This window comes from Sinocyclocheilus grahami, unplaced genomic scaffold, assembly GCF_001515645.1.
Source record: "Sinocyclocheilus grahami isolate Dianchi unplaced genomic scaffold, SAMN03320097.WGS_v1.1 scaffold1837.1, whole genome shotgun sequence".
Taxonomy (NCBI): Eukaryota; Metazoa; Chordata; class Actinopteri; order Cypriniformes; family Cyprinidae; genus Sinocyclocheilus; species Sinocyclocheilus grahami.
Genome location: NW_015507016.1, coordinates 87994 through 108697, shown reverse-complemented (window position 1 = coordinate 108697; position 20704 = coordinate 87994). Strand labels below are relative to the sequence as shown.

The following is a 20704-nucleotide window of genomic DNA, read 5'->3' as shown; positions in this document are numbered from 1 at the left end:
AACTGTCAGATCAGCAGTCTTCCCCATGATTGTGTAGCCTAGTGAACCAAACTGAGAGACCATTTTGAAGGCTCAGGAAACCTTTGCAGGTGTTTTAGAGTTGATTAGCTGACTGGCATGTCACCATATTCTAATTTATTGAGATGCACCTGTACTATGGGATATCTACAACAGTAAAAGAACCAAAAACCACAAAAGACATTGAGCAAATAAATATAACAAACAATAGGGTAAAAATGTCAAACTATTTCCATGTCTTCAACCTTTTTATGTACGGAAATCATGCTTTCTTTCTCCCAGTCTCTCTCACAGACGCACACACAGTACAGACATGCACTCGCGCGTTTTTCAGTAGCGAGGTTCTTGAAGCAGTTCAACTTAAAAATTCGCTATTAGTAGACGCTGAACACTGCTGAGAGATGCACAGACGCAAGTAGGCCTATTCACATACACTTAATCTCTCTCTCCCTCTCTCTCTTTCGCTCTCTCTCTCACTCTAATAACGGCATTAGACTGCATTAATAACTGCCTGCATATCAATGGCTCAAGCCTCTGTTATTAGCTCTAAAATTATGTTTTGTAATTTGCAACGGAAGGTTTGGGATGAGGTGCGTAAAACATTAGCTAGTTCAACACACTTCAGGACAGAAACATGTCAAATGTCTTGAAATAAATCATCTCAACAATTGATGTGTGATTGTGACTCCAGGCCGTTTTAGCTCTAAAACGACGTTTTTGAATTTGCAACAGAAGGTTTGTGATGAGGTGTGTAAAAATGAGCTAGTTCAACACACTTCAGGACAGAAACATGTCAAATGTCTTGAAATAAATCATCTCAACAATTGATGTGTGATTGTGACTCCAGGCCGTTAAAATTATTAGAGAAATAATGCACTCCCGAAGTGGTTATGTGGCCATGACGCCGCACCTATTAATGGAATGGTCTTTCTCACTTCTCAAACAAATTAAGAACTACATTTGATTTTTATTGACTGAACGCAAGCGCTTATTGCGATAGAAAACACTGTAACGGTTTCCACTGATTAAGAAATATTTTTGTTTGCTTGGGTGGTAATATTAGGCCTATTATATTAATAGGGAAGGGGGGCCCAAAAATGTATTTTGCCTATGCCACGAAAAGTGGTAAATCCGGCCCTGTTTACAGTGTTTATGGCAGAAAATAACTTAAGCCAGAACTGATTTGACATTAAAATTCTAAATGCAGCAATTATTCTTAAATCTTGGAAATGTTTAACATGTACATCACAAATTCTGTTATCTGTTTTTTAAACTAAAACAAAATCGGTATTATCTTCCTGTTTTTGCACATATAAAGAACATTGCTGAAAATAAATAACTCAAATAAATAACTCTGGGTTTATTTTATTTAAAATAATGAAATGAATAAGATGTCGATAGATCATATTATATTTATAATTTGAGTAAAAATAAGAGGCATCTGATTTTCAGCCATATGTCGCGTTTTGTCGTCATCTCGTGGTCAAAATTTGTATTGACAGTATGTCTACCTCTATAAATCCCCCAAAATATATTCAAATACATTAATACCTGCTGAATCTTGTAGGTTAAGCAGCTAAAAGTTACTAGTAGCATATTCTGAAGACTCACAATGTGATTTTCTTATATGTGACAAGCAAAAAATATAAACATGACTGTGGTAAGTATTTTGATTGACATACATGTGCTGAGAGGCCAAAACTTTCTCATTTCAGCATAAGATTCATCAAGATTCTATTATTAAAAGCAAGTCTATGAATGATGATGCGTGCATAAAAATCTGTGGTCATGCTGCAACTAATCAGATTCTACTGTTGCTGTCTTGTACCACCAATATATTTTATTTTTAATCCAAAAAACAGAAGTGGTTGTGACAGTAAGTCATTCTGCGTGTTTGCTGAGTTCACTTCTGTTTATCACCGATTTATAATCAGCAAAAAAGAGAGGGAGAGGAGAAGGTAGGTCCTCATCACCATGGTAACTGAAAGACCTCAGCTCTCTCTTATTTTGCAGTCCTCAACACAAAGAGAAGAGAACAGAAAGGAAAGCCCTAAAATGTTTACCATAATTCCTGTTTATGCTCATATCAATGCCAAGTTACTCAGCCAGAGCATTTTGAAAACTCCTACTTGATTTAAACTACATATACCCTCTTAAGGATGTGCAAGTGTTGAATTAGCTCATTGCATTGATGTCAGCATTTGTAATCAGGAAGTAATACTTTTGGTATGTGCAAATTGCATGTCTGCACGCCTGCTTTTGCAGCCAGGAAATGCAATCAGCTGATTGGACAGTGAAAACTGTAATCATTAATAACATGCCAAGGCATTGCGACAAAATATAGATATTGAAAGAACAAACCCCAGTAGTGTAGGGACAGTTTTCAATGGACTCTTTTGAGGGTTTCTGGTGTTGTTTGTTTGGCAGAGTTAATGCACATTGTTGAAGTGTGTTATGGCAAGCCATTTTAACATTTATTCCCTAAATGAACTAGAATGAATATATTATGTTACTTGTACTTATAAACGTAATAATTTTTTTTTATTATGCTAGGAAAGATCAGAGCTGACAGGAAGCAAAGTGGGAGAGAGACAGGGGGGCAGGATCGGGAAAGGTCCTCAAGTTGGGATTCAAACACGTGACGCCTGTAGCGCAACAGCACTGTATGTCGGCGTGCTGCCCACAAGGCTATCAGTGCCAACACATTTAAAAATGGCCTAGGACCTAAATACATTGCAGATATGCTCACTGAATATAAACCCAACAGACCACTCAGATCATTAGGATCGAGTCGGTTAGAAATACCAAGGGTTCACACAAAACAAGGGGAATCTGCTTTTATGTCTTGTGAATTGTTTCACCTACTCTTGTGTTTCCTTTTGTTAGTTATAAGTGCTGTCAGCAGGCCATGAACATGTATGGGTCTCCCGAGTTGGCTGACCTGATCATGTGATCAATAAATGAGCGGCATCTGTTCCTAATTTTCTTTCTTTATATTAACTCCATTCTATTTTGTTGGCAAATCATTTTGGGCTTTTTGCTTTCTTTTGTTTTCTTCTGTGATTTGTGCTCAGACCAGTATCTATCATCACTCATCGGCTCATGTTATTTCAGTTTTGAATCTTGACTCGCCATTGGCACATAGAGAATTCCTAAATGGAGAGTTGATTTTTTTTTTCTCATTCTAGAGCTGTTTTCATCTCATCGCTCTCCTGTGGATGCTATGGTTTATTGTCACTGGAAGTCTCGTCCATGTCCATTTCATGTTTGGCATGAATGTTTTCTACCAGCTCCTTAATAACACTTATTTCTTATTTCTTCAACTTAAATAAATGTTTGTAATATTGTGACTGTGACAAATTGTACATAGTTTTTTTTTTTGTGGTGCCACTTTGGAGCCCCCTACAGAAATCAGCGTGTTACCAATACAGGGCCGGCAAAATGGGGGCCAAGATGAGTGTGAAAATAGATTTTATTTATGAAATGTAATGGTTTATTTAAAAAATACAGTTGCCAATTGCATAGGCGTTCTAGCATTAATATGATGCTACTATAGCTACAATTTAGGACAGTCCTTTTCACAAAGTCACATTTTAATTGTTACATCTGACACACAAACTTTCCGCGCAAGCGGTTCAACTAAGAATGCAGCACTACTGAGTAGCTAAAGGTATGATGAAATAATTCTTTAATGTTTAATAGAGGGCTAGATGGCCGTAGTTAGTTGATTATTTCGCTGTATTGTTATTGTTTGTTGCTGTTCAAGTTGTTCTAACTTAAAATGATGCATCTGTTAAATGGGTCGCAATGAATGTGTTATGTCAGGGAATCGGTCGCAATAAGCTTGTGTTTCATTGTAAAGCAGACACAATTAAGTAGTTGTGGTGGTATCACTTGTCTGTATTTGTGGTAAAACTGCTGCCTAAAATCCTATGCGATTTTGTTTTATTCAATAGCTACTCTACCATCTGTATTTGCTAAGTACCTTTTAGTAGTGTCATTCACTCAGAACGCATTTTTCATTCCACTGCGGTACTTTTCCATTGTATTTCAAACTAAATGCGCTACGGACGTCTTTGAATTTGTGCTTGAATGCTGCGCTCATCTCAGGTCTTTATAGAAGCTTGTCGCGCATAATACATCATTCTAAAACACGGCGCTCAAGTTAAAAGAAATTCAGCTTCTAAAATCATGTCTCTAGACCTTGTGGTTTAAAAAAAAAAGACTCGCAACCAAAACACTATCTGTGTGAACCCAGTATTCTAATAGTAGCATGCAGGTTTGTTCACAGTCCGACAAATACGTGAATGGGCCACATAAGTTTTTTTTACTTTGTGTTATGTCATCACCCCCTTTCCTTACCTCAGCCGCCCCCCATCAGTGCTGTGTACCAATAACAATGTAATAGTGACTAATATAGCAAAGGAATAAGACTAACTGAAAAGATAAATATAAAACAACAGTAAAATAGTAAAATATAGATACAAGCTTTAATGAATTGGCTACGTGTTAAAACGGCTTGCCACACTTTTTTTTGTTGGTCAAAAGCTGCCCTGATGCGATGAAAACTAATTACATGCTTATCAAAGTAAAATGTCTCACATATATTGAAATGACAGTTTCCAGTGGTCTCTCGGGGTCTTTTGGTGGTGTTTGTTTTTTTTCCACCTGTGTGTTGAAGCACACCTCCCCTGAGCAATCATATGGGAGATGTGACCGCACCATTCAATCTCAATCATTCATCTCTCACTCGCTCTGCCTACCAGAGTCACCTTCACTTAGAAACATGACATCAACTAAAAGTGTTCCTTGAGAATTTGTCTATTTTAAGGAAGTGTCTGCACTAGTACAGCAGAAACCCTGACGCTGTCGTTTGGCAGATGTTAAACGACGATGTGTAAACAGTGGGCACTTTGTGCCGTGTCGCGTGAGATCTGAAACAAGCTGCTTATTTTCACCTGATCGTGCTTCACGGGCTTCTTGGAGATGAAGAGGAGAGACAAGCTGAAAATCCCCTCCCTCACTTTGGAGTAAGCTCAAATATATATTTTTTCGTTATTCAAATGTTGGTGATGAATTATTTACTCGCGAGGGGGGAAACCCCTCGGAACTGGTAAGTTGTGAGAGACTAGCGAATTTGTACAAAAGAATCCCATCGTTTATTAATTTTTCTTCCATTCCTGTGTGTTTTATGGTTGGTACTGATGTAAACTAAAGAGCGAACTATAAGTAACGAAGTGTCGCATTCACACAGCGTTTGCTGTACGGAAGAAAATGTTGTAGCAATACACATTCACCTAATTATGGATTAAATTGATCATTTTGTGATGAGACAGAACATTTCCTTTTGTTTCATGCGCATTACCCAAACATACAGTCAGGTTCTTAAACCTCAAAACCCAAAATGAATCATTTCGTTGAATGTCATGTATGAATAACAGCAGCCTATGTAGACTATACAGCTCATGGCTTCCTCTGTTTCAGCTACATGTTTGTACACTGTAGAAAATGATTGAAATTTATTTTAATGGGAAAAGAGTGCTACAGTAAAACAATCTTTACAAAACAAACATTTTAATGTATTTAAGAGCACATTATGTGTAATTTTACAGTAAAATGTATGTTTTTTTTTACACAAAAAGTATGAATTACCTTATATTAGAAAATTATATTTAAAGGGGTCATATGATGCTATTTTAAAGATCAGTATTTTGTGTATTTGGTGTAACAGAATATGTTGACATGCTTTAATGTTCAAAACACATTATTTTTCAAATACTGTACATTATTGTAGGTCCTCTATGCCCCGCCTCTCTCAAACGCTTAGTTTTCAACAAAGTCCCTCCTTCCGACAAGCGCAGTCTGCTCTGATTGGCCAGCTGACCCAGTGCATTGTGATTGGCCGAACACCGCAAGCACGCGTTGAAAATGTAACGCCCCTTACCATAATTGCAAGCTTCAGCTTTCAAAGTAACTATCAAGACAGTTAATAATGTTGTTAGTTTTACCATCAGTTCAAGCCTGAAATGGCAACTGTCGCGTGACAGACACAGTGATAATGCAGTACACAAGACAGCTGACGTGCTATGATTTCTGACAAGCAGTTCAGTTGACCCTGTTCCCCTCACACACACACACACACACACACACACACACACACCGTCGTGCTACTCTGCGCTGCGCAAAACTCCGCATTTGAACAGTCAATAGCAAATACTTAAACTAATAACAAAACATACTTACAGTCGCTGATTCAGAAGCGCCAGATTGTCATAGCAAAGTCGGAATTGACCCTTTTTTAAATTTTTTTTTAGAAATAGCCTTTGTGCACAGCCAGCTTTGTACTCTCTTCTAGGTTCAAAACTGTCATCCATAAAATGCGTTGCACAAATTCGAACATCTGGGTTGTGCTGTTCTGTTGTAAATAAATCTAAACCAATGATTCCTAACTGCATCTACTTCCGGAAGGCCAAATAAAGTGCTTTTGCTTTCGCACTGAAACACAGCGCCTCCCTGATATGGCTGCATCAACACTACTGCTGTTACTGAAACCACGCCTTCTTTCTTTGCGTGCACATTTGGGAGGCATTATGCTAATATTTCCACATAGTGATGTAGATATGTGGGGGCGTGTTAGAACGAGCCGTTTTAGGTAGGTGTGGCTGACTCTGAACTTTTATAAAGAATATCTCTTTGGATTTGAGACTTTAGTCTTTGCAACTTTACAGATCTTCTTTATGCACCAAGAGCTTGTAACACTCCAAAGAGAAAGGAAAACTTGAAATCGCATCATATGACCCCTTTAACAAAGTGCATGTACTTTTACAGTAAAATATTGTTAAAATAAATTTGTAAGTAAAAATATAAGCCACCATGTATTTTACAATGGGAAAAACAGTAAAGGTTGTGATGCATTATGCTTTACATTTAATTCTGTTTTTTTTCATTATGCGTTACTTATTTTTAATATTACGTCTTATGTTGTTTAATGTTTATTGCATTTATTTTAGTTTCACATGTGTTACCCTAATAGTGCTTGCATACTGTCTATACAAATATTGGCGGTTTATGGATAGGCCCACATGTTTTTACTGTATTTTTCGAAAACAACACCGTTTTTCAGTAAATGTAACAGGACTATACTTTGTTTGCCATTCCCTACTAGTCAGAATTGTCTTCACTACAATCTCATACTGCGAAATGGCCTTTTATTGGAATAGTTGCGCATCATGTTGCATCATGTTACAGTTTAATACTTTAGGGGTTTGCAGATGTGCTTTCTATTGAGTGAACGCTCTAATCACACTTTCAGGATCCTACTATGAGTCAAGCTTTTAAGTGAGAACACGAGTCTGAGTGTTCTGACACTCTCCTTATCGCATCCCTATCGTTCTCTCAATGTTTTCCTGCCTTTCTGACACTTGCTTCTGCCTTCCTTCAACATGATCACTGCGGCTTTCACTGTCCTCCCACTCTGAGCACGGAGTGAATATAGCCGACCCCACAGCCCACTACATTTTCAGTCCCAGTGTGTAGGAGCCTTGCTTCAGCAAAAGCATCTCCAAATATGTTTGAGGATTAACTGCTGATTTATAGGGATTTTAAGCTTTGGGTTCCAATAGCACTGCATCGTATCTATAGGAAGATACAAAGCGCTTTATCAAACACTGCATATTCTGAAAGCAAATGCACAGAGAATGGTTGAAAGCGGCATAACATCAGATTGTAAAGCACAGGGGGGTAGTATTCACAGTTGGGTCGTCTCCAGTTTTCTCTCTTCACCATGACAACATCTTCACACTTCTAGAGCGCTTGTTGCTATCGGTTGCAGTGAGAATATACAAACTACCAGACGGTGGCAGCCCTGTTTGTACAGTCATGCATATTTAACGTTGCAGTTAGCTTTTAGGTCGCCACGATACAAATTTGTTACGCAAACCAAAGTTCATCAAAGTTTGGCTCATGCACTTCGGGGGATATTTTAGTGCAAAGTATAGAACGGTCAGTACTAAAACAGCACATTACCCTCATCAAAGTCACAATAACCAATACCTGTCTTAACTGGCTTCCGCTAACAACATGCCTCACGCCTGTTTTGATTTGCTCCATTAATTCTGCTTTCAGTTTGACATGTAAATACCCGTCGGGTTAGCCTGAATATGTTTTAGGCTACTCGGCGGATGACAACATTGAATGGCACGAAGGAACATGAGAAATTGTGCTTCCTGCAGCTAATGGCCTTATCTTGATGCCTCTAATGCATTTTGTGGAACTGAAAGTTATGGTGGCAGTGAACAGTAAATGACTTTGACGGTCACACATTAAAGTAATTTACTTAGCTTTTATGCTGGAAAACACCTGCTTCCTGCAGGACCAGACTGAAAAGTTTTGACAAGAATGGCGGAAATGTGAGATTATATGGTTTTATGTTGATAGAACTCTTGTAATAATCCAGTGCGTATGCCTTCAGATCTCTGATTGTGTCAATCATGTTGCACGCATTAGCTGTTCGTCATACATGGCGCATTCCATCTCATCTCCTGTGACATTTTCCATCAGGATAACTGCTAATAGTGGAAATTATGTCATTTAAAGATGCTGTAAGTGAAGTTAGCCACCTTCGCCAGACTCCAACAATTCATCCAAGTCCAAGTGCTGATTGGCTAAAAAAAGTGTAGTGCAGCTATGCTCAGATTTTTTACTGTTTACAAAGGAGTTATAGTAAAGACTTTTATACAGTAAAGATTTATATATGCTATAAATCAAATAAATGCTGTTCTTTTGAACTTTTTGTTCATCAAAAAATCCTGGAAACAATGGTCACATATTCCACAAAATATTAGGCTGTTTTCACTATTGATGTAAATAAGAAGTGTTTATTGAGCAGCAAATATTAGAATGATTTCTAAAGGATCATGTGACACTGAAGACTGGAGTAATGATGCTGAAAATTCAGCTTTTCATCACAGGAATAAATTACATTTGTATACAATTATAAAATATTTTTAAAAACAGTTATTTTAAATTGTAATGATATTTGACAATATTTCTATTTTTACTGTATTTTTAATCGAATAAATGCAGCCTTGGTGAGACTTCTTTCAAATACATTTAAACTTCTTCCTGCCCCCAAACTTTTGAACACTAGAGTATATCCATCAGACACCCCAACTTTTAATGCATAATATTAAAAGAATGGCTTACAGCAGCTTTAAGATGGCCTTTTTAGAGTCCCTCATTCATTCATTTGTGTCATGTTTCATGTGTTGCTTGCAGCACCATAATGGCACTTAATGAATCCTTAAAGCACTTTAATTTGCAGTGCTGCTGAGAGCATGAAGAAACACCATCAAAAATACAGTCCACATGCACTTAGTCAGAGCGCTAATGCATGTAAACGTGTCTTGCTTTTCAGTTTGTCACCCAGCCAGAGCCCCATCATCCTGAGTCCATGCAGTCCAGGCAGCCCCTGCAGTCCTTTACAATCCCTTCATCCCTGGAGGTAAGACAGGCGATTCACACGCCAAAACATTACATAAACCTGCTCCGGTCCTGCAGAGAGACAGAACTCCAGTTAGTCAGCATGACAAATACATCTCATTGATTGTTTTCTCATTTAATGGGACCTACACTCATATGTGTATGTAAAGCTCATGTCATGTATGATTCATATGGATAAAAGTACCTGAGCACATGGGATGTGCATGACTGCTTTTGGTGCTGTTTATCTCTTTTTTTTAAATCTCCTGCAGACGGATTATGCAATATGAGAGTATTAATTTTATAATTGCACGTGTCAAACAAATATATTTTAGTATTTTATTTAATATATATGAAACAAATAGCCCATACTGTCTCCCACATGTGTGTACTTGATTTTTCATCAAATAAAACTCAATGGACCGTTTTTGTAATTTTACTCACAAGAAGAAATGTACACATTTTTAATCATTAATTATACATTATATTTGATGGTCTGTTTTGACTAACTCTCACAAGAAAATGTAATGCCACTTGAAAAAAAAAACACTTGTTAGGTCACTAAACATGAAAAAAAGTAATTTAGAGGATGCATAGTTGATATTTCTATGACAAATACCAACAAACAATATTAAAAATAATAATAATTTACTAAAAGTTTTTTTATGTATCATGTATATTACATGAGCTCTCACATGAAGATTTGACGTCACTGAGAATGCTTATAGGTCATACCATCTTTGAGATTCACTAAATACCTTCCATAATATTCACATAACAGGCATATATTTAGAAGATGCAGAGTTGATATTTCTATGACAAATTCCAACAAATAAATTTAAAAAATATATATTTTTACATATATATATATATATATATATATATATTTAAAATATATAATATTATATGTTTACTGTTATCTGATGTTGGTTTTCTTCCTGTGCAAAAATATGTTTTTCATAAGTCTAATCAGAGATTCCACATTTTTTTTGTATCATTCGAACTTCTAGAGTTTTAAGTGCAAGTGTTAAATTTAGATTATTTTATTTGTTTGTTTTTTGTTTGTGATGTAAATTCACACACACAGGGCTCGGTAGATTACTTACAAATTGTAGTTCGTTAATTACATTACAAAATTGTAGTTAGTAACGTAATCCATTACATTACACATTTTAGGTAATATAATCAGACTACTTTTTGATTACTTCTAGATTACCTTTAACCTAACTCGTTTATCTTTAAATAGGATAATATTACCTTATTGATATTAAAATGCAAAGAAAATATTCCATTCATTGTTCTTAAGAACATAAAGTGAATTATCTTTACATTATGTCAAGGTTTCCCAAACACTTCGTGAAGGAACTGCAGGGTGTTTGTGAGTTTAATGAAAAGCTAATAATTAATCATAAAACTGCAAAAATTTAAATGATTCATTAAAAATGAATGACATCAATCAAAATAACACTTACTAAAAAATTTAATATTTGTTTACCTGCATGTCATGTAGGCATTTTAGAAAGGAAATTTTAAAAGACGTTGGGGTTGAAGGTGGAACTGGTGGAAGCTGGACTGTAGTGGAAAAGCGAAAAAGAAAAAAAAAAAAGGATTAGATCGGGATTAAGGATCAGATAGTGATAGAGAGAGTCGACAGGTCAGGAGGAAAAAAGAAGCGTATAAGGTAATGATTAAATTCTTAACGGATTCACTAAATATGCTCAATCCAATCATAATAACCAAGGCGCTGAAGGAAGCTACTGGTAAAATTGAAAATGCAAAAATGTTGTGTGATGGTAGACTGCTGATTTTTTGTAAGGACGGCAAACAACAAAAATCCGCATTGGGACTGAAATCTGTTATGGGAATAAAAATGACCAGTAATGTCGTGGAAGAAAAAAAAGTGGATTAGAGGAGTAATAACAAGTATTCCTACGGACATAAGTGAAGAAACTATCAAAAAGAATCTGACAGGAGCAGAAGTGATAAATGGGAAGCGACTGAAGATGATATAGAGCAAAGAGAGGATAGATAGCCAATCTATTATGATTAATTTTGGAGTGAATCGATTGCCCAGTAGGGTATTTCTTGGATTTATAAGTAATGCAGTTCGCCTTACATTCCCCTTCTGACAAGATGTTTTAAATGTCAGAGGTTTGGGCATGTGGCAGCGACTTGTAAGGGGAAACAGCCATGTGCCAGATGTGGTGGAGACCACGAATACGGCAAATGTGGACAAGGAGTGGAACCGAAATGTTGTAACTGTGGTGGTGCCCATAGTGCTGGTTATGATGGATGTCAGGTTGTGAAATACTTGGATGTGGAGGGCATAACAGCAGATCAACAGATAACATCTAAAGGTACAGACTACAAATTCTCAAGCAGCATGTGGTGGGTTGTACTGTAATAATGTTAATAATTCTTCAGTTGACTGCTAGAAGTATTATTGCGAATGGTTTGGAATTTAAGAAATTTATTGATGATTTGGATGAAAAGCCTCAAATAATATGTGTGCAAGAGTCATGGCTCAAACCCCATTTAAAGTTTGGATTGTATGGGTATTCGGTAATAAGAAGAGATAGAGAAGTTGGAAATGGTGGTGGGGTGATAACTTTCATTAAACTAGGTATAGGATTTAGAGTTGTAGATATAAGTACAGAATATGAAGCAGTGGTGGTGGAGGTGTGGGATGGGAATCAGAGAATAAGAGTTATTAATTTTTACAATCCATGTGAAAAGTTAAGCACAGATATTTTAGGAAAGATAGGGGGTGAGGGAGATTTTAATGCACACATTATGGGGGAATACAAGCAATGATAGTAACGGATACATTTTGGAGGAAATACTCAACAACAATAATTTGGTTTGTATAAATGATATACAAGAATGGATGCTATTAAAGGGCATTACTCTGCAATTGATTTGACAATTATGTCTCCAAATTTGGCGAAGGATAGTGTATGGAAAGTTTTGGCTCAAACATCTATGGGTAGTGATCATTTTCCTATTTTGAGTAAAGTAGGAGTAGAGGTAACATTGGTTAATATTGACATAATTCCAAGATGGAAATTAAAAATCAGCAGATTGGGACAAATGTAAAGAGATTAGTGAGGATAGATTTAAGGAATTAGAATATAGAACATGAGTTAAATTGTAGAATTAGGGAAATTGTGAGTAAAACTGCAGAAGAAGTCATAGAAAAAAGTAAAGGAAGAAAGAAAAAGAAAGTGGTACCATGGTGGTCTGAGGACTACAGTATTTGCGATCAGAATAAGAAATTATGATTGTTAAGGAATGTAAGGAAGACTTTTTCGTTTGATGATGATTATATTTCGTACAAAAGAGCTCAGGCTAATGTTAGGAAAGTGGTTAGAACGGCAAAAAGAAAACATTGGAGAGAATTTTGTGACAAAATAGGAGGGAAAATAGAAATAACAGAAGTGTGGGGAATGATTAGGAAGATGGGTGGGATCCAGAGGTGTAATAATATTCCAGGAATAGTTAGCGAAGGGAGAATTATTGCTGACGGTGAAAAAGAAGAAGTCTTAGCAAAATCATTTGTGAAAGTGCATAGTAATGGAAATATTTCTAATGAAATGAGGAATTGCAGAGAGCAGAATTTGAGGAAATATCCAAAATTGTTAGATAGAAAAGATAATGCTGAAGGTACAATTAATATACAATTTTCAATAAAGGAATTTAAACAAGCATTAATGAATGTAAGACATACATCACCTGTGATGGGAAGGATGACATTTGTTATGAATTGATTAAACATCTCTCAGATACTTCTTTAAATATTATATTGTCTTTTTAACAAGATATGGAAAGAAAGCAATTTACCAACTGCATGGAAACATGCAATTATCATTCCAGTAGCAAAACCTGGAAAAGATCAATCAAATCCTTTGAATTATAGACTTATAGCCCTAACTTCAAACTTATGTAAGTTAATGGAAAGGATGGTAATGAATCGATTGACTTGTGTGCTGAAAAGTAAAGGATTGCTAAATATATATCAAAGTGGTTTTAGGAAAGGTCGAAGAACTATAGACTCAATGATTCGTCTTGAAAATGATATTAGGAAAGCACTAGTAAATAAAGAAGTAGTAGTCGGGGTATTTTTTGATGTTGAGAAGGCCTATGATATGATGTGGAGGGAAGGTTTACTAATTAAATTGGATAAAGTCGGAATAAATGGTAGATTATATAACTGGATTATGAGTTTTTTAATGGATAGGACAATACAAGTTAGGGTGGGAAAATCATATTCAAAAATGTATTCACCGGAAAATGGAACCCCACAAGGAACTGTATCTAGCCCAATACTTTTTAATATAATGATGAGTAATGTGTTTCCATAAATAAGTAACCTGAAATAAGTAGAGCAATTTATGCAGATGATGGAGCGTTATGGAAGAGAGGAAGGAATGTAAATCATGTAGAAAGAAAAGTCCAGGAGGCTATAGATGAATTAGGAAAATGGGCAAACTGTTGGGGATTTAGATTTTCATTTTCTAAAACTCAAGTAATATGTTTTTCTAGAAAGAGACAAAATCCGAAGGTTACTTTAAAAATATATAACCAGACGTTAGAGCAGGTTTCTGGGGTTCGATATTTGGGACTATGGATGGACTCTAAGTTAACATTTGGAATTCATATTCAAAAAATAATTGACAAGGGCATTAATATATTAAGATGTCTGGCTGGAACAGATTGGGGAGCTAGTCGAAAACCTCTTTGGAGATTATACTGTGCTCTGATAAGATCAACAATAGACTATGGTAGTTTTGTATATTGCTCTGCATCAATGGAAAAAAGAGGAAAAAATTGACATTATACAATCTCAGGCATTAAGAATTTGTTGTGGTGGATTCAGGACATCCCTAGTGACATCTTTACAAGTAGAAATAGGAGAAATGCCATTAGAATTTAGAAGAATGCAATTAAGAATGGTGTATTGGATTTCAATTAAAGGTCATGGCAAAATGCATCCAGTTAAAAAAGTCCTGGAAAAATGTTGGGAGTATGAATATTCAAAGCTATGGAAAGTGGAAAATGGTGGAAAGCTATGTCTGGATAGCAGATAAAGAGGCACAGAGAATGGGAATAAATGAAATTGATGTAAGTCCAACGGTAGTATTAGCTACTGTCCCTACATGGTTATATACGTTACCAGTAGTTGACCTTCAGCTGAAAAACATAATTCTGGAAAAACAAAAATATATGTCAAAGGAGTTGGCAGTGAGACAATATATGGACATGGAGTATAATCATCGTTTACAAATATATACAGATGGCTCAAAAGACCCAGCGTCAAATCGAATACCCTCGGCTGTTGTCGTTCCAGAGTTAAATTATACAATAAGTAAAAGGATCACAGATAATTTATCAGTTTATACAGCAGAGATGATTGCAATTATGTTAGCAGTTCAGTGGGTGGAGAACTTGAATCCTAAAAATGCGGTAATATGCTCAAACTCATATTCGGTGTTAACAAGTATAATATATGGCAAATCTACATCAAGAGAAGATATACTAATAGAAATCCTTCACTCAACATTTAGATCACAAAATCAAGATTTTTTTTTTTGTATGGGTACCGGCTCATGTTGGGGTGGAAGGAAACAAAAAATCTGATATTTTAGCTAAGAAGACCTTAAAAAAATACAGAAATAGGTCTTAGCAAATTTGAAGTTAAAGGAATAGTAAAAAGAGCAATTAAAGGTTCATGGCAAGAGGTGGGATAAGGAGGGAAAGTGAAGACACTTGTACAGAATTCAAAGAGAATAGGTCATAAGAGAGTGGTTTGTGGAAATAGGAGGGAAGACGTGGTTATTTCACGTCTCTGTATAGGTCATATACGGCTCTCAACCATTCCTTAAAAATGATTGGGAAACACGAGTAAGGTTTATGTAACTGTAAATAAACAGAGACAGTAGAGCATGTTCTGTTAGAATGCACCAGATATAAAAATGAAAGGTTAAAACTAGAAAATCAAGTCAATAGGTATAAGTAGTTTGTCAATTCAGAATTTATTAAGAAATTCATCACAAGTTTTCAAGATATTATTCAAATTTGTAAAGGCTTCATTTTCACGTGGTGTGACGCTCTGCATATTATCCACTTTATGCGTGTGTGTGCTCCACTCAGTCGCTACACTCATATACTCTACATGCTCATCGGAACAGCAAAGTACACTCAAAAAACGAGCCGACAGGAAACATGGATGTAGTACAGTATTGTTTCTGTCTGCAATAGCCCTACTGTGTTGTAACATGGTGTGGTATATGGGCAACTCTGGTAACGCTGCCCTCTCATTCATTGATCCGCTAACCGCTATGTTATGCTCACGTGTTCTGATAATAATAGCTTTCTAGAACTAAACATTATTTGGATAATTGGTAAAAAAAAAATAAAAGTTAAATATCTTAACCCTACTGTTAGACCTACCTGAAAAACTAAAAAGCAATTTATTTAATTCAAAGGCCTGTCGTTATTTTTTATTTGTGCTATCATTATTAATTTCTTTATTTGTTCTTATTTTATTACTGACTGCTTACTTGTCATTTTTTATTCAATTCAAAGTTTGGATCAATCTCGTGCTACTGCACCAAAATTACCCCACTGTAAAATTAAAAAAACACCGAGTGAGCAAAAATGTGTGAGATAGCTAGTTATAATAGTAATTAAATAATGTTTACATATGTATAAAAGCCTACATTAAAATCTGTCATATAAATTGGTCTCTTCATTAGAAATGAATGAAGCCTACTGATTGCCACCATTGATGGACAAAATGTTTTAATAATATTAAAGATATCTGTGGGACATTATATTCTGCAGTTCTTCCCTGTTGTACCGAATATCTATACTTTTAAAATCATCATATCGAAGTTAGAAATCCAAATATTGTGACAAAATAAATTTTGTAGGGTGCCACAAGTTTGTTAAAATTTCCAAAGGGTGCCGCGACTAAAAAAAGGTTGGGAAACACTGATCTAGGCTACTATTTCAGGTCACTTTTTGAAGTGTGGATCCGTGCACACTCTAATGCAGGGCTGCCCAAACTCGGTCCTGGAGGGCCGGTGCACTGCAGAGTTTAGCTCCAACTTGCCTCAACACACCTGCCTGGAAGTTTTTAGTATGCCTAGTGAGAGCTTGATTAGCTGCTTCAGGTGTGTCTAATTGGGGTTGGAGCTAAACTCTGCAGGACACCGGCCCTCCAGGCCCGAGTTTGGGCACCCCTGCTCTAATGGCTAAAATTGCCCACAATCCATTGCGCTTTGGCGAAGGATTCGGTCCAGAACTACAAACACGAATAAAACGCGTTAGAAAAACTACAAACGTGGCGGATGCGCGCGATCGACGGTTAGGAAGAGAGGTTTAAAAAAAGGGGGTTGAGCTACTAATAATCAACATTTAACCTGGTAAAACATTTATTTATTGTTATCCGTGTTATATTTCATCTGCAACAGCAATGTGAACTTTATTAAACATCCATTTTGTCGTTAACTTTTAAATGCATCATTATGCAGAAAATATGAGCAAAGTTCTCTGCATGAAAGACCCGCGACTGGCAGAGCTACTTTTCTCTCCAGTATGGCAGGAAGTTAAATTAAATTAAATGTGGAGGATGTTAACTGTGACAAGATGATTGACAGACCAGTTTACAGCGACAGGGTGCATAGTATCTATGCGACAGAGAGGTCCTTTAAAGACGCAATTGTGTGATGTGATGTTATGTCCCAAAGCTTGCCTACTCTTCTACTATACACTCAAAAGTGTACTTTTTCTTCACCAAAAGAGTACATACTTTAAGGGCATAGTATAAGTAGGCACATTGAGACGCAGCATAAGACTCCGCTCCCCCTCTTCACAGCAAGATGGTACATCCCAAGCTTATCACCCGGCAATCAATCAACACGAGAGAAACAACCACAACACAGCATCTTACCTACAAACATAGACTCGCGCGCTCCTGTTATCCGATGCAAGTCGCTTTTTTGGAACGTAAACAGTTCGACTTTGTGCCAGATCGAGGCGATATCGGAGGATGGTTGAACCAGAATGTGAACGTCTAAACTTCTACCCAAGTTGCACGGCGAGTCCTGGCAAACAGCAGCAGTGTGTCACACAAAGAACAGAGATGAACCGCTGCGAGTTTCTCCAGTCAAGAGGCGGACTCATGAATCGCGGGGGGGTTCGACTCTAGTTCTGGTTCTGTAGCTCGGTGTTGCTTGGACAGTTGGCACTGTAATAGTCTGCGATTATGTCTGATCCAAGTTCCGGGAGCGCGTTGCCTGGCAGCAGCAAAGCTCGTGTTGTTACGGGCGCGATGCTCAAGCGATCCAAAAGGTAACATGCGATATCTATCAGACGAGACGTGCACGATCAAAACTTTATGTGTCAACTTTTGACACGACACGTGGGTATTTCTTGGTCGATTTATGTAATCGCACTGTGGAGTTAACGGTAATGCTATGGTTGCGTCTCAAAACATAGTGTGCTGTTTACCTAGACTGTATTCTAATGAAAAAGGACGCAGTATAATAGTGCAATGGTTGCATGGCTTTATCTAAAGCTGTATTTCATACTGTTGATGGGGGCATAGTGAAATATCTGTATGCACTGATAGACATCTGTAGCTGCAGACCAGCAAGAGATGAAAGTGCAATGCATGACTGAAAGAGGTGTTTGGTGAGCAAGTGATAAATGACATGCACAACTTGAGTCTCTCAATGCAAATGACAGCTGTGTTGATGGGCAGAGCCTGCAGATGTTGCAGAATTACTCGTAGGATTATTCTTGAATCAAAAAAGCCACATTATAGTAACACTATCGAGAGCGTGCTGCTGATCATTAAATCCTTTGTCACTTTCTTTGTTAACTTTGCCGTCGACCATAAAGGCTGGGCTGGATTATGTTGAAAGGTTTTTAATAAACCCTCTCCTCTTGTTTGTGTGTTGCAGCTGTCGCAGCAGTAATCGAAAGAGCCTTGGTGTTGGAACGCCGTCGCCCACCCGCCCTCTTTCGCCTCTGTCCGCCCACACAGGTAATACTCGCCGTCACATGACACCCGCTCTAGGACAGCTGACATTGTGCTGGCCTGTGACCGTTGAGAGGTTGATGTAACTGGCATAACATAAGCCTGTCTACTCCTCACCCTCTTGCCTCTTACCACACTGCTTCATGGGTTTACTTCATCACCCAAACAAATGTGAAAAAACCGAAGCCGTATGCTGTTATTTTTTCTGCAGAACACAAAAGGAGAAGAGCCTTTTGAAGAGTATTCACGCAGCAGTTTGTCAGTAACCATATCTGTCGACTACAAAAATGACAAAAAAGCACAATTATAGTCGATCATATACCGTGTTATAGGATTGTTTGAGGAAAAGACAGATGTTTAAACCATTTTGCATTGGTAATCTTCCTCTACAGTGATTGGACCATTTGATTAGTGACTTCAACTTGAGAAATGAATCAGTAACAGAATGACGAATCATGATTAAACTGTGTGATTTGATCACAGATCAGCTGAATGAGTTGTTTATGAATCTTCTGAACCGTTTGCTCATGATTCGGCTGAACCATTTGCTTGCAAATCAGCCGAGTGATTTGTCAAAGAGTCAGATCAATTATTCACAAATCGGACTGGCATAGTTCACCCAAACATGAAAATTCTGTCATTAACTACACACCTGTTCTAAACCCGTAAGACATTCGTTCATCTTCGGAACACAAATTTTTGATGGATTCAAAAACATATTTTTGATTAAGTCTGAGAGATTGATGAAATCCGAGAGCTTTCTGACCCTGCATAGACAGCAACGCAACTACCACATTCAAAGCCCAGAAAGGTAGTGTGGACATCATTAAAATAGGCCTTGAATGTGTGTGGTTGCATTGCTATCTATGGCGGGTCAGAAAGCTCTCGGATTTCATCAAAAATATCTTAATTTGTGTTACGAAGATGAACAAAGGTCTTACGGGTACGGAACGGCATGAGGGTGAGTAATTCATTTTCATTTTTGGGTTAACTATCCCTATGACTAAATTCATTAAAGGCATCATATGATGCGATTTCAATTTTTCCTTTCTCTTTGGAGTGTTACAAGCTCTTGGTGCATAAAGAAGATCTGTAAAGTTGCAAAGACTAAAGTCTCAAATCCAAAGAGATATTAAGCGGAGTCCAGCCCGGGGTCCGTCACATGTGGTTGCCGCTCATTCGTCGCATCCGCCGGGCGCGCTGTTCTCGACTCCGCCTCCTCAGCTCACTCTATCCCGGCCTCAGCGCACGCTAAGCCGGGGCTTCCCCTCACGCTAGGCCGCTGTGTTTTTCGTTGTGAAAGCGAAACTACTTTGTTTGGTCTTCCAAAAGAGGACACAACTACAAATCAGTGGTTAAGTTGTATTTACCACACTGTTCCAGAACAGTTTAACCCAAATATCCAGATGTGTGCAGCACATTTTATGGAGGACTGTTTCCTGATCCTGGGAGAGTAACGTTAGACTAAAATGCCGGCTGTTCTGACTCACGTAAGTACGTCTTCATTTAAAGCATTTGCCACTGATGATTCAAACGCGAGTTTTGGGCAGTAGAGTGGCACTTGTTGTTTGTCATTTCTCTGATCACGAATGCAGACAGAGTTTTATGTTTACGATGCAATAGGGCTGGACGATATGGCCTAAATTGGTATCACGATATATTTCTTAATTTCGGTCGATACGATATAATTTCCGATATCGATATGAACCCTATTTATCTGAAATGGAAATCTTTTGTAACATTATAAATGCCTTTATCATCACTTTTGATCAATTTTAACCATCCTTGCTAAATAAAAGTATTAATTTCTATAATTTCTTTCCCAAAAAAATTATAAAAATGAGACCGAATGGAATAGTGTATAATGTTACAAAAGCTTTTTTATTTCAGATAAATTCTGATCTTTGGATCTTTCTATTCATCAAAGAATCCTGAAAAAAAAATTAAATATTGATAATCAGCATATTAGAATGATTTCTGAAGGATCATGTGACACTGAAGACTGGAGTAATGATGCTGAAAATGTACTTATGTATGATCACAGGAATAAATTATATTTTAAAATCTATTCAAATAGAAAGCAATTTTAAATAGTAAAAATATTTCAACATTTTACTGTTTTTGCTGTACTTTGGATCAAATAAATGCAGCCTTGGTGAG

At 37.0% G+C, this 20704-nt stretch overlaps 1 protein-coding gene across 1 annotated transcript in view; it reads left to right on the top strand.

Annotated features, from left to right (window-relative positions):
* The first annotated feature begins 4811 nt into the window (after positions 1–4811).
* LOC107572946 (microtubule-associated serine/threonine-protein kinase 3-like) overlaps positions 4812–20704 on the top strand; it is a 61233-nt gene continuing 45340 nt past the window's right edge. The window contains exons 1-3 of the mRNA XM_016259383.1: positions 4812–5048; positions 9434–9520; positions 18468–18550. Coding sequence (XP_016114869.1) covers positions 5005–5048; positions 9434–9520; positions 18468–18550 — 214 coding nt within the window. The 5' untranslated portion in view covers positions 4812–5004. The remainder of the gene's footprint in view (positions 5049–9433; positions 9521–18467; positions 18551–20704) is intronic.